A 15,815-nucleotide genomic window follows, 5' to 3' on the forward strand; every position below is an offset into this window, starting at 1 on the left:
CTGTCATTTGCTCAAACACGACGTTACTCGATGCATGTCTCAGCAGATGCTGTTCGTAAACAGATCTTAGAGATTTGGAGCAAGCAGTTTGAAAGATAGTTGGTTCATTCATGGGATAAGTTTGAAAAGCTGTTGAAGTAACAATAGCATATGACTCTGCATGGCCTTGATGTGAAAGTTGGGCAGGCATAGTGTTTGTTTCTTTGGCAGCTTTTTATATAACTGATTTAGATGTAGCTAGTTATACTCTGCCAGTTCCATTAAAGCAGGCTTGAACTAGGGAGTGACTTAATTTTTTTGCAAACGAAGTTATATATGAACAGCAAAAAGGGAAATTGTTTTGAAATTCCAATAATAAATTCCCATTCAACAGTTTAATAGTCAAGTACAAATGGAGTTAACTTTTTCATAGAACTTTAACCCTTTGAATATTGTTCATACTTCCTCACGACCTATGAAATGATACTTATCAAAATCACAATTTACATTCTGTGTGATTAAGAGCAGATAATCCTTGTCAGGGTTTACACTCTTTAGCATGGTGCACATCATCAGCTTTCTCGTAACAGTACTTTTCGAGTAGCTCAAGGTCAGATATTGTCTGATAATGCTCCAGATGTCCCTGGGCTTCACTGTGCTAAAGATGCTGCATAACTGCAGCTTATTGTTGCTCTGTATGTTTACTGTAAGGAAGTGAATTTGTTATTTGATGATACATCATATTCCAAAATGCATTTAACAAGTTGCTCAAACTGAATCATGGATTTATATCTTGCATTTTATATAGATCTTAAATTCCTCCTGATCTCCATCAGCACAGGTGCACCACGAGGCTATGTGCTTAGCTCCCCACTCTACTCACTTGGCCCTTATGACTGTGTGACTAAGACATACTCAAGTTTGCCAATGGTACCACTGTCACAAGCTGCGTCAAAGTGGTGAAGAATCAACATAGGAAGGAGATTGAAAAGCTGATGATTGATTTCAGGAAGAGGAAACTAGAGGTGGAGAGTGTCAGCAACTTTAAATTCCTCAGTGTTATTATTTCAGAGTACGTGTCCTGGGCCTAGCATGTAAGTGCAATTACGAATAAAAACTCAGACAAACTTCTATAGGTGTGTCGTGGAGAGTATATTGACTGGCTGCATCATGGCCTGGCATAAAAATACCAATGCCCTTGAATGGAGCATTTCATCACGGGTAAAGTACTGCTCACCATTGAGCACACCTACATGAAACACTGTCAAAGGAACGCAGTATCCATCATCAGGGACCCCACTACCCAGCACATATCTTCTTTTCACCAGTGCCATCAGTGCAAAGGTACAGGAGGCTAAGGACTCACCATCAGGTTAAGGAACAGTTATTACCCCTCAACCATCAGGTTCTTGAACCAAAGGGGGTAAGTTCACTTGCCCCATCTTTGAAATGTTCTCACAACCTATGGACTCACTTTCAAGGTCTCCTCATCTTATGTTCTCAATATTTATTGCTTATTTCTTTATTATAATTATTTCTTTGTTTCTATTATTTGTACAGTTTGTTGTCTTTTGCACACTGGTTGAACACCCAAGTTGGTGCAATCTTTCAATGATTCTGTTATGGTTATTATTGTATAATTTTATTGAGAATGCCTGCAAGAAAATGAATCTCAGGGCATATTTACTTTGATAATAAATTTACTTTGTGCTTTGAATTTTTTTGCAGAGATATACAGGAAAAATAAAACAAATATACAATTGAATTTTCAGAACAACCATACATAAAAAAAGACTGACAAACAACCAAATTGCAAAAGAAGATAAACAGTCCAAATAAAAAAAAGTACTGAAAGTATGAATGTAAGAGTTCTTGAAAGTGCGTCTGGAGACAGACTGTAGACTGATATATTTTACAAACCTACTGACTACTGATATCTTTTATAAACCTAATGACCCTTACGTTTGTCTTGATGATAGTTCTTCTCACCCTTTCACTTGTAAAACTGCTCTCAATTTCCTACAAGTCTGCCCTTACCCCATCCTTCCACCATCATAATAGGGATACAGGGTTCCCTCAGTCCTTACCTACCAACCCAAGAGCCTCAATTTCCATCACATCGTTCTCCATGATTTCCGCCATCTGCAAAGGGATTCTGACACTAATCTCATCTTCTTCTCCCCCCCCCCCCCCCCCCCACCTGTTGTGATGGAAAATAACTGGTTCTTTGAGTCTCAACAGTAGAGGCCTGGACACACACAGTTTTAATAATAAGGAATTTATTTCCAAGGGGAAGTCAGGTCAACACAAGCAACTACTATACACAGGAAGCGGTGTGGGGACAGGGTACAGTTACACATACAAAGAACAAGGGAAAAGCACTACGACAGCTATCCCCCTTGACCTTGGATAGCTGCGGCTCCCTTACCAGGACAAACGATAGACCTTCCCAAACCTAAATCAATGCACTTACCTTCAATGAGGTGGTCTGGAAGAGAGGGCGAGCCAAGGCCAAGGCCAAGTCTCACCTTTTAAAGCATGGGGCTGGGCGAGATAATCCAATTAAGGTGACCAATAATTTAGGTGTGCACTGATTAATTGGGGGGGGGGGGGGACCAAATGTTGATTGGCATGTGGTGTGTCCTCTGACCAGCCAGTTGGCACTGCATCTGTCACGTGGCCGGTATCTCTGGATACACCACCCCACCACTTTCCAGAGCGATTACTGTCTATGTGACTCACTTGTCTACTTATCACTTCCCACTGATCTTCCTTCTGGCACTAATCACTGCAACTGAGACAAGTATGACATGTGCCGCTCTACCACTCAGGGCTCCAAACAGTCTTTTAGGCATGGCAACAGTTCACCTACAAGTCTGTCGGGGTCACCTATTGCATCTAGTGCTACCTGTGCATCTTCCTCTGCATTGATGAGACACAATGTAGATTAGGGGACTTTTCCACGGAGCACCTGCACTCTGTCTCCCGCAAAAGGCAGTTTCTCCTCGACGCAACCCATTTCACATCAACTTCCCGTTCCCATTCTGACATGTCTTTCTATGGTGTCGCTGCCATGATGAGGCCAAACCTAGGGTGGAGGAGCAACTCCTCATATTCCATCTGTGTGGCCTCTAACTTAATGGCATGAACATTGATTTCTCTAACCTCCATTAATTACTCACCCCTCCCTCCTTCCCTCTTTTACTATTTTAGTTACCCCCGATGCCTTCTCTTATCACCTCCCATCACATCTCTCCGGTTCCCTCTTCTTTCCCTTACTTCCATGGCCCATTGTCCTCTTCCTATAGATTCCTCCTTCATCATCCCTTTACTTCTTCCATCTGTAGCCTCACAGCTTCTCACATCATCCTGCCTCCCTCTGCTACTCGCTCACCTTCCCTCTCACTTGGCTTCACCTATCACATGCCAGCTTATTCTCCTTCTCATTACCCAACTAATTCTGGCTTCTTCCCACTTTCTTTCCAGTCGTGATGAAGGGTCTTGACCTTTCATTCGTCACTATTCGTCACCTGCTGACTTCCTCCAGCATTTTGTATGTTGCTCTGGTTGCAGTTAATTAGGTGACTTCTGTAGAATATTGTGAGCCTTTCTTGTGAAAGGGGAAAAAGATTAACCAGGGTTCTACAACTGATCACTATCCTGTAAATATTGCCTGTGGTTGATGGATGTCGGCAGCATGTCCTACAAATGCTTGCATCAATTTTCCAGTATGTTGAAGAGCCAGTAAGAGATCAAGCTATTTTGCATCTAGTATTGCAAAATGAGAAACGATTGAATGCTCTGGTGGTTTAAGGGTCCTTTAGAAAACAGTGATCAGAATATGTCACAGTTGTATAGAAAAACTGCAAGTGATTTCTCATTCAATCTGACACAAAGATCTTAAATTTGAATAAAACAACTTATGAGGGGTTATGGCATGAGTTAGTTATGATAATTGAAAACTACATTAAAAGGTGTACTGGTCAAAAAAGCAATAGATAACACCACAAAAATTAGCACATAGTTTACTATATATCTCTTCCAGACAGTTTAAGAACACAGGAAAGATGTGACCATCAAGAGCAGTTAAAGATGATGTTATGTCAAAGGTTGCATTATGTTGCCAAAAAACAAGCTGTAAGCCTGAGGATTGGGAAAATTTCGAAGTCTGGCAATGAAGCGCCTCTAATTATTGTTGAAAGGGAAAGCAAAATATCAGAGTGGGCTAGTAGAGTACATAAAAATAGACTGTGAGAATTACTATGGGTATAGAAAGTAACTAAAGTAGGAACATCATACCTCTTGTCTCTATACCTGATGCACTTCATAATGTCCTGATATTATTATAGCGTGATAAATGGGTAGAACAGTGATACTAAATGAACAGACAATGGTGTCATCATTCTCCAAAATGACAAATCGGTTCAGAAGAGAAATTAAAAGAAAAGTAGGGGAACAAAGAAAATTTTGATGAAAATAAAATTAAGTTTTATAATTTCATTTGTTTTCCAAACTTCCGCCATGTTTACTTTGCTTCATAACCATTCTTTTGCAAACTCTATAACTATTTTTCTATCTTAAGTTAATGTTGTGTTTTCCTGTTGATTGTAAGTGAAAGTTTTGCAAAGATTTAGAAAGAACTGTTTGCCACTCATTTTCTAATGATTATAATGTACAAGTCAGACTAAATCAAATAATTTCTTGGAGAAAAAAGACTTTTATACTTCGCAAAATTGGTATTGATACCAGGCCTGTAGCATGTTATGATAAAAATAGATAATCTTTTCCTGCATTAGCAAAGGTTCTTGATGCAATATTCTATGCAATTTGGTCTATGCACCTAAGATACAATCTACTTAACAAAAAGAACTTCAAAGATTAACTGTGTTGATTTCAGGGATTTTCAGGGATAGCTGGCATGTTATGATAAGAGATTGAGTAGACTAGGCCTGAGTCTGGAATTTAGACAAATGAGAAGAGATCATGTGAAAACTTAGAAGATTCTCACAAAGCTAAACATAGAGAGAATATTTCCTTTGATTGAACTGTAAAAACCAAGGATCTCAGTCTTGGGAAACAGGTAAACTATTCAGGACGGAGTTTAGGAGCAGCTTCTTCAGTCCCTGAGGGCTTTTGAGGCTGAAACATTGAGTTCTTTCAAAACAAGATTTTAGGGTGATAAGGGAATGAAGGAATGTGGCGATAGTGCAGGAGAATGTTATTAGGTATAAGATCACCTAAGATGTTATTTTATTATGTGTGACTATTATAACAGTATATATATGTTTACTTTGGAAAAAAGTTGCAAAAAAGTCTCATTCTAGGTGTCAATGGGTTATATGCAAGAGATTGGTATTTGAAATGCAGCTGTTAAAGGAAATGTTTTGTGCATTTTATATTTACATTTCCAGATACTACATTTATAATGTTGGTTAATCCATGTTTTTTTCATTTACCCTCGCGCAAGAATATTACAGCAGCTGACAGTCCTTCTGAACGTGGGGACTTTTTATGATAATTGGTACCTGTTGTTCTTAATACTAATCTACTGATTAGTATAATTTTTAGTATGTCACATTTAGTATTCTGTGGTCTTAAGTTGTCAACATTTGACATCTGAACAATTGAAGTTTGTTTTGCACTACTTATTGGTGCATACATTCTAGTGTCTGTCTGGCTAAGAGTTTTTGTTAAATTCTAAATTTTCAATTTACATTTCTGATTATAATTAAATAATTAGCACTGTTTGTTTTTTAAAATTAATTTTGATATGCTACAGTGCCTCATTAAAATAATTTTTTAAAAACAGATTTGTTGATTGCTTTAAGCAAAGCAGCTCTGAGTTGTTTTTCACAAAGAGAACACAATGTGCTGGCTGTACCCAGTTAAAGAACTGTTTATAATAAGATTCTTCCACTGTGATTGGTAGAGTGAATGGAATTTTACTCCGCCTTCTCCAGCTATCCCATTGAGGCCTCTCTCAGATTTGTGGTTACTTTTGTGATTCTGGCTGCCTATCATTGGCTGACTTTTTTGACCTTGCAGGGAATAGCAAGCAGTTCCTGGAAACCAGTGTGTGTTGGGAACTGTTGCTGTAACTTTGTAAACAGAACTACCCAGTGGTTTAAAGGGACATGAATGAAAGTTTTCAGGAAAAACAAAATTGGAAAAAAAACATTGAAAACCAGATGCCGGAATGTTACTTGTTGTTTCAAGAAGATTAAAGAATGATTAGAAATTTGCAGCCAGAAAAGAAACTCATTCCTCTGCCAGTTCTATAAAAGATCAGTTGACTTAGCCCTTTTAATCACCACTTTTTGCACATATCCACGCACTAGTCAATTTTCAAGTGCATTTCCTGCACCCTTTTAAATTTACTTTTGGTATCATTCGCTACCACTTTAACAATTAGACATATGCCTACTGTTTTCACAAAAAAATTTACTCTGCACACCTGGGATATTGATAAATTGCTTAATTACATTGTCTGTTTGCATATGTTAAACAGACAAGTATATAGAATTTCTTCCAGTTGTGGGTGTTTGCCAGTAATGTGCCCAGAATGCAATTAATTTGGCATAGAGGTAGTGAAGTTGTAATTTAGGTGGTTTATGGGTTTGGGCCTCAGATGTACATGTCAGATTTTAACAATAAGATTTGATGCTTTGCTACAGTTTTAGAAATTTCAGTATTTATGTTGGAATTGTTCAGTTTTGGATGAGAAATAAGCACCTACATGCCTTGTCAAGGCTGAGCTCTCATACCATGAACGTTCTTAAAGTTTGAGCTTTGTCCAAGCAATTACAAAAATCTTTCTTTGGCTGACCAACCAAGAAAAGTTTTCAGTTGCTTCATTCAAGGAGGTATTTTGCTTTCCCTAATGATACTGAATATCAAAATGCCATGAACATAAAGAGAGGGGAGTTACCAAGCATCTTACTTGTTTTGGTAATGGCACTGACTTACTCTGCTGCAAAAGTAATGCCATGTTCAAAGCACTAACTCTCTGAAACTTATGACTTTGCTCTTGAATTGGATTGTCTCTAGGCTATCAGAATCAGAATCAGGTTTAATGTCACCGGCATATGTAGTGAAATTGTTAACTTTCTGGCAGCAGTACAATGCAATACATGATAAATATAGAAAATAGATCAATTAAGTGTGTGTGTGTGTGTGTGTATAAACACACACACACACACATTTTAAATAGTTAAATTAAAAATAGTGCAAAAACAGAAATGTTAAAAAGTGAGGTAGTATTCATGGGTTCAGTGTCCATTTAGGAATCAGATGGCAGAAGGGAAGAAACTGTTCCTGAATCGCTGAGTGTGTTCCTTCAGGCTTCTGTACCTCCTTCCTGATGGTAACAATGAAAAGAGGGAATGTCCTGGATGACGGGAGTTCTTAATAATGGATGCCAGCTTTCTGAGGCACTGCTCCTTGAAGATGTTTTGAATACTAGGGTGTTCCAAGATGGAACTGACTAATTTTGCGACATTGTGTAGCTCCTTTTGATCCTATGCAGTACCGCCCCCTCCTCAGTACATCTGTAGAAGCTTTTGAGTGTTTTCAGTGACAAACCAATTCTCTTCAAACTCCTGTTGAAATATAGTCACTGTCTTGCCTTTTTTGAAGCTGCTTTGATATGTTAGATCTTCAGAAATCTTGACACCCAGGAACCTGAAGTTGCTCACTCTCTCCACTTCTGATCCCTCTATGAGGATTTGTTCGTGTTCCCTTGTCTTACCGTTTCTGAAGTCTATAATCAGCTCTTGGGTCTTACTAACATTGAGTGCAAGGTTGTTGCTGCAGCACAATTTAACTGGCTGGGATAACTTGTTCCTGTATGCCCTTTTATCTCCAACTGAGATACTACCAATCAATAATGGTTAATTCTGTATAACTGCTGATGCTGCTCTTTTACGAACCAATAGATTAAGCATTCACTAATAATGAAGCAGATCTCAGCATATACTTAGAAAATTTACAAGGCCCACTTTTATCCTTTCATTCTGTAAAAGCTTTTGTTCATAATTCAAATGTAAATAATATGTTATTTCAAGCAGAATTTATGCCTCAACAAATTTTATTTAATTCTTTTTCAATGAATTTGAAATGTTTTCCATTCATCTTATAAATAAAAGCTATTTGCTCATTCTTAGAAAAATACGGAGTCCATCTCAACATTTACATTCAGTAGAACGATTTTTATACAATATTTCTTTTTGTTATATGACTGCTCTGAGTAAATGCAAGTTTTTTTTTGCTGCAACTGTAGAGTAACCTTGAAAGAAAAAGGCATGTATATAACTTTTCTGAAACTTGGAATATCTCAAAGTGCTTTATGGCCTATGAAGTCATTTGACATGTTTACCATAATATTGTTTGAACATCATTTTGATAAATCTAATAACTTTTGTTTGTTTTGAATCCAACAATCATTATTGTGACTTAGTTTAAATAAAATTTTCTTAGCAATTAGCTAATTTTTATAATTGTTACAAACCCCGTAACTGGGTTACTTACCAGCAAAGATAGAGACGTCCGTTGAAGTCTGATGATACTATTTTTAACAGTATTTATTAGTAAAAATACACAAAAATAATATCAATGCAAATATACAGATAATATACGTCGTCAATACTAAACCTAAAAGTGCAGGTATAATAATAATAAGAAATAAGCTCTATCGTTGTCTAGGGGATAATGTATTGTCTGATGGAAATATATAGTTCGTTCAGTTCATACAGGCTGCAGCCATTGGGGACTGCTGTGTTGCAATTGTTGAAGAGAGAGAGAGATTTGGAGAAAAACTTGCCGGCTTTCCTTTATGATTTCAATCCGTCAGGTGTCTCGGTGTCGTGGCCGTTCAAGTATGACCTCTCCTTTAGCTAAACCATTCTTCCGTGGTGAGCCTGCCACCCCGGCGAGGGAGGACGCACACGAGCTCTCACCGGCTTTCGCTATAAAACGCCATCACGAGATTTCTAGCATTTCTCCTGGTGCGTCCAAAGGAGTGTTCCCCCAGACCCCTCTTTTATCCTTACTCACGGGGTCTCAGATGTCATTCAGGTTGGGGTGATGCAATCCCTCAACCAGACCACTCTGGTTGTCCCGAGGGGTTTCAACGAATAGTACAGTTCTCAATACACAATTCTGTCTCCAAGAGACAATAGCGGTAGTCAGTGGTTCCGTTCCGCTGATGTCAGGACACATTCCACCTGGTTGTGTATTCCGTGTGTCTCTCTCTCATTTCCTGGGTCTCAGACCCGAAATAATAGCGATCTTACGATTCTCAAAAAGGAGGGGGTGACTTTGTACCCTTCGGCCCCTCAGAGTTGCTTCAGCTTCGTAACAATAATAAACAGAAAAGTAGGCTATTTAGAACTTTGGTGGCAAGTCATGATACTTTCCAGAACCTTGCAGGAGACCTACACTTCCAACTAAAGTTTGCTGCTTAATAATAAAAATAAATCATGTTTAAGTGCTCTTTATTTTCACTTTTGGTTCCAGGAGACAGAGCCACAAAGTACCATTTGTGTATCTATGGAGCTTTATTTACATGAAATATACAACAGCACAGTCCAGGAAAAGGCCTTTTTGCGTAGCATGTCTACACTAACCATGCTGCCAGTCTAAGCTAATCACATCTACTTGCACAGGGTCTTTTCCTTGCCTATTCATATGTTTGTCTTAATGCTACTGTATCTGCTTCTTTCACTTCCCAGGGCAGCATATTCCAGGCACCTACCAATCTCAATGTTAAAAAAAACATTGCCTCTCAAATTTTTAAACTTTTTTCCTCTCACCTTAAATGTATGCTGTGTAGTATTTCATAATTGATCCTTGAGAAAGAGACTCTCACAACTTAAATATGTACCCAAGTTAAGTTTCTATCTTACATTTTACTTTTCAGCTTTCTGATCTCCATTTTTTTAGTCTTTGTCATCCTCCGTCTTTGTTCCTCAAATTTAGAAAAAGACATTACTTGCTAATGATTGGATGTGGAAATGCAAGCTCAGAAAACTGATCTTGCATTGTGCTATTTTACAATTTTGGGTAAACTAAATAAGTAATGTTTGGACATTGCTGGCAAGTCATCGCTTATTGTCCATCCCTAATTGGTTCCAGAAGTATGTGACTTGCTGGCCGTTTCTGAGGGCAATTAAAGTTAGCAACATTGGTGGGCCTGGATTGACGTAAAGTCCAGGTCTGTTGAGGGTAGCAGATTTTCTTCGATAAAGAACTTTAATGAAACAAATGATTTTATTTACAATAGAAGGATTTTAGTGAAGCAAATTGATTTTTAAAGATATTCAGTACTTTCAGAGTGATCATTATTGTTAGAGCTTTTTTAAAAATGTATTTTATTAGTTGGATCTAAATTTTCCATGCAGCTTTGGGAGATTAAAGATTGTATTTCTGAATTAAATTTCTCGGCCTCTACATTAATGTATTTTATCCATGCCTTCATAATGGCTGTCATCGACAGTGCATATTCCACATATACTATTGTTTTGTACCAACCAATAAAGATTGTCATGAAAAAACTTTATAATTGTTTAATTCTAAATTTAGAATTTTCCAGTTAGATTTCTAACTAAATGTTTAGTTAGGAGATATATAAGAATACTATCTGTATTCTCAAGATTCATGATTGTTTAATGTCATATCTAGCATGCAAATATAAAGGAGTGTGAGATAATTGTTACTCCAGATCCAAATTAGCATAAAAAAGCACAATAAGATAAAGAACACAATAATAAGAGCCACAACACATAAGATAGCTTGTATACAGATTGATTGCATGCCCATAAAGTGACAGTGGGCACAGCAGTGTCTGTACATAAGGTGACTCTGACAGGAAATGATAAAGTACTGGTGGTGGGTAAAGGCGTAGATCAGTCTTACTGCTTGGGGACAGAGCTTCTTGAGTCTGGTGGTTCTGGTGCGAATGCTATGTCACCTCTTCTCTAATGGAAGTGGAATAAACTCTCTATGAGCGGGTGGGGTGAAATACTTCATGATGTTACTGGTCTTTTTCCAGCACCTTTCAGTATGTATATCCTTGATGGTGGGTAGACTAGTGTGGTGATGTGTTCGGCAGTTTTGACTGCTTGTTGTAGAGCATTTCTGTCTGCCGCAGTGCAGTTTTTGTACTATGCTGTGGTGCAGTATGTTAGAATGCTCTCATTGTGCATCTGTAGAAAGACATAAATGTAGACATGCATAGTCCAGCTCTCTTCGGCCTCTTCAGAATTTTAATGTCTCCATGTTCCAGTGCTAGCCACAAAAAACTATTCCTGAGATGTTGAAAGGACATGTCATGTGGTGTTATTGGAAAAGATACTAGCTCAGATGGAAGATTGGCTAACTGGTAGAAGGCAAAGAGTGGGAATAAAGGAGACCATACCTGGTTGGCTGTTGGTGAGTGGTGATGTTTTCCAAGAGTCGGTGGTGAGACCACTCCTTTTCATGTTATATGTCAATGATCTGGATGTCTGAATTGGTGGCTTTGTGACCAAGTTTTGAATGATACAAAGATAGGTGGAGATGGGCAGTGCTAAGGAAGCAGGAAGTCTGCGGAAAGACTTGGACAGATTACAAGAATGGGCAAAGAAGTGGCAGATGGAATAAAGTGAAGGGAAATATATGGTCATGCACTTTGGTAGAAGGAATTAAAGTGCAGACTATTTTCCAAGCGGTGAGCAAATTCAGAAATCGGATGTGCAGAGGGACTTGGAAGTCCTAGTGCAGGATTGCAGATTGCGTTGGTAGTAAGGAAGGCAAATACCATATTATCATTAATTTCAAAGGGACTAAAATATAAACACAAGATGTAATGCTGAGGCTGATAAGGCCACGTTTGGAGTATCATGAGCCCCTTTGGGCCCCTAATTTAAGAAAGGATGTGCTCAGCATTGGAAAGAGTTGAGAGGAGGATTATGAGAATCATCTTGCAAATCAAAAACTTAAATTGTGAGTTGCATTTGATGACTCTGACCCTGTAATCGCTGGAGTTCAGAAGAATGAGAAGCTGTTTCATTGAAATCTACTGAATATTGAAAGGCCGAGGTAGAGTGGATGTGAAGAGGATGTTTCCAGTAGTGGGAGTATCCAAGACCAGAGGGCACAACATCAGAATAGAAGGAGATTTAGAACAGAGATGAGCAGGAATTTGTAGAATTTCTAGGTCAAGTCATTGGATATACTGACTGTATAGAACAGAGTTTTTTGATTAGTAAGGATTTCAAAGGTTATTGGGAGAATGCGGTGCAGACTCGAGGGGCCGAATGGTCTACTTCTGCACCTATTGTCTATTGTCTAATGGCGTTGAGAGGGAAATTAAACCTGCCAAGATCAAACAGCAGAGCAGACGCAATGGCTTAATTCTGCTCCTATGTCTTACGGTGTTATGGTTATGTGGTTCCAAAAACAACAACGGACCAAGACAAAGTCTCACTGGACAAAAAAATTCATATTCAGAGAAAAGATAATCATATTAAAAATTAGACTAATTGTTTGTTTTCTTATAGGCTCTGCCTTCTGGTGCAAGATGTATATGGTTTATTTAGTGAAGTTCACCAGAACACATTCTGCTCAGCAGAAGACGACTTGCTGGCACAAAATGCTTGCTGGGAGGGAAAGACATGCTACCTCACAGGAATGAAGGTTCTCCAGAGAACAACACGTGGAAGGTACGAAGAAAAAGTGAATCAGAATTTTTTAAATAAATAAATAAATAGATTGATTGATATTATAGCATAGGCCTTTGCAGGATACCAAATCATCTAATGCTTATTAAGTATTTTTTAATCTAAACAAAATCATTTGTTTTTTCCTGGTTATTATGTTTTCTATGTAGCATAATAGTATTGATCAGCCTGTTGGTATAATTTACAGGCTTGATGAGTTATATTGTTATGAGTTAAATTCAGGATGCAGATAAGATTAAAGATTTGTGAGTATTGTTGCTAACTGATGTTGTATCTGTCATTGTGACTTTTAATTTGCAATAGAGAAAGCAAAGTTCACTGTCTGCGTTTAATAAAATCATGTTTCAGAAAGCAATAATTTAAAAATCACATTTCCTCAGAAATGTTACCTGTAAGAGTAGAGAGAGTTAGTACATATATATATAAAATAAAATGTTGAATTTAGATGATTAATACAGTATGTTAACTATTTTAAGGTCTGAAGTTCCCTTAAACACTATTGAACTTCTCAACCTTTTTTCCTTTGAGACCTTTGCTTTTGAATGGTGTTCATAAGCAAATATAGCAGCATGTCTGGTTTCCATTTGCAGTGGAGGAAATAGAATTAATGATTCAGGTCAGGAACCCTTCATCAGAAAACCTGTTGTTTTTAGAAAACTTTTGGTCTTCTGCCTCACTAACTCATTACATATCACATAAATTATTTATTTATTTAGAGATATGGAGCAGAATTGACCCTTCCAGCCCAACAAGCTGCACCCACCTATTTAACCCTCGCTTAATCACAGGACAATTTACAATAACCAGTTAATCTACTAACTGGTACGTCTTTGGACTGTGGGAAGAAACCAAAGCACTCGGGGAACCCACATACACACGGGAAGAACATACAATCTTCTTACAGAGGATATCAGAATTGAACTCCGAACTCTGATGCCCCCAGCTGTAATAGTGTCACACAAACTGTTATGCTACAATGGTGACCCTTAATAAAAAAGTGTTTCACATTTTTTGGAAGATATTTTGTATTCTTTATTTGAAATATGAAGGGAAAAAAGAAAATCTTGAAGAAGAAGTAGATATTCATAAGATACTTTCTCATGTACTGATATAAGTTTAATTCGAGAGGGCAGAGATTTAATAGGAACTAGAGGGACAATAGTTGGGTGGTCAGTATATGAACTGGTAGAGGAAGTGGTTGGGTCAGGTACATTAACAACAGTTAGACCTTAAGACAATAAGATACAGGAGCAGAGTTAAGCCTTCTGGTCCACTGAGTCTGCTCCATTTCCCTCAGTCCAAATGTTTTTTCTTTCTCCCCGTGTCTATTCATGTCCTGACTAATCAAGAATCTATCAACCTCTGCCTTAAATATACCCAATGACTTGGCCTCCACAGCCACCTGTGGCAACGAATGCCACAGATTCACCACACTCTAGCCAAAGAAATTCCTCTTCTTCTCCATTCTTAATGGCTTCCTGTGATTCTGAGGCTGTGTCCTCTGGTCTTAGGCTCTGCCACCATAGGAAACATCCTCCCCACATCTACTCTATCGAGGCCTTTCAAATTCGATAGGTTTCAGTGAGATTCCCCCCTCATTCTTCTGAATTCCAGTGAGTACTGAGCCAGGCCCATCAAATGGTCCTCATACGATAAGCCTTTCAGTCCCGGAATGAATTTTGTGTAATAACTTTGAAACCCTGTCCAATGACAGTATATCCTTTCTCAAAAAGGGGCCCAAAACTGCTCACGCTCCCCCCAAGTGAGGCCTCACTAGTGTCTTATATAACCTCAACATTACATCCTTGCTTTTATATTCTAGTCCTCTCAGAATGAATGCTAACATTGCATTTGCCTTCCTCACCATCGACTCAACTTGCAAATTAATATTTAGGGAATCCTGCATGACTTTTAAGTCCCATTGCACCTCAGATTTCTCTCCATTTAGAAAATAGTCTATGATTGTATTTCTTCTATCATATATTTCCCAACACTGTATCCATCTTCCACTTCTTTGCCTATTCTCCTAATCCAAGTCCTTTTGTAGCCTGTCTGCTTCCTCAACATTCCCTGTCCTTCTAGTTATCTTTGTATAATCCGCAAACTTGGCCACAAACCATCATTTCCATCGTCCGGATCATTGACATATAACGTGTAACCCTGAGGTTCGGCTGGTGCCATTAGTCTAGGGAAGACAGTCTCTGGCCCCGCCAAATATATAGAGTCTGAGGTGTAAAATCCCTTGTTTGTGTGGATGCTGTGTGATTGGTTTCCCCCATTACAAGTCAGTACTACAAAAGCACAGACAATACACTATATGGGATTTAGCTTTATAATTCTTAATTTGACTAAAGGGTTAGTAAAGAAAAGGCAAAAGAAAGAAAAGGGCCCATTTTAATGAAACAGTCTAATGTGCACAAACTGGAGCTCACGGTTTCCCGTCCGTTAGTCCCCCATCAATTTCCCCCAGGTGTCGTCGATTCCCAACCCCACTCCAAGTTCACTCTGTCCTGCAGTCTATGAACCTCGCGTCTCCTCTCTTCATCTCTCCACTGAACGGAAGACCAAGAACACCTCACTCTTAGGCACACAACAAGAAAAAACACTCCCTTGAACGGCACACATTCCAAAGCCCCTGTGATCTCTCACCATAACCCAAATTCTGCTGCTACAGAAAAACCATTACGTTAGCAGTGAAACCTTTCCCAAGGCATTACAAATGTAAAAAGAAGTGGTCCTAACACAGGCCTTTGTGGAACACCACTGGTCATCGGCAGTCAACCAGAAAAGGCTCCCTTAATTCCCATGTTTTGCCTCCTTCCAGTTAGGCAATGGTCTATCCATGCTAGTGTCTTTCCTGTAATAACTCAGGCTCTTATCTTTTTCAGCAGCCTCATGTGTGGCACCTTGTCAAAGGCCTTCTGAAAATCCAAGTACACGTCAACCACTTCTTCGAAAAAGTGGTTACTTGTAGTTATGGTATATCTTCTGTGGAAAATGCATTTCAGTATCCTAAATTGTGTAAAAAAAAAATTCAGCTGTAAACTCTCCAATTGTCTTCAGATATTTTAATCATTCAGAAGATAAATGAGGGAAAGCTTTTATAGAAGTAATTGCTGT

At 38.4% G+C, this 15,815-nt stretch overlaps 1 protein-coding gene across 2 annotated transcripts in view; it reads left to right on the forward strand.

The window, feature by feature from the left end:
- The window catches only part of spidr (scaffold protein involved in DNA repair), a 264,566-nt gene that overhangs the window by 210,227 nt on the left and 38,524 nt on the right, over positions 1 to 15,815 (forward strand). For both annotated transcript variants that reach the window (XM_059980514.1, XM_059980523.1), the window contains exon 11: positions 12,516 to 12,677. In XM_059980514.1, coding sequence (XP_059836497.1) covers positions 12,516 to 12,677 — 162 coding nt within the window. The remainder of the gene's footprint in view (positions 1 to 12,515; positions 12,678 to 15,815) is intronic.

The sequence above is a fragment of the Hypanus sabinus genome, chromosome 1 (genome assembly GCF_030144855.1).
Source record: "Hypanus sabinus isolate sHypSab1 chromosome 1, sHypSab1.hap1, whole genome shotgun sequence".
NCBI classification, from domain to species: Eukaryota; Metazoa; Chordata; class Chondrichthyes; order Myliobatiformes; family Dasyatidae; genus Hypanus; species Hypanus sabinus.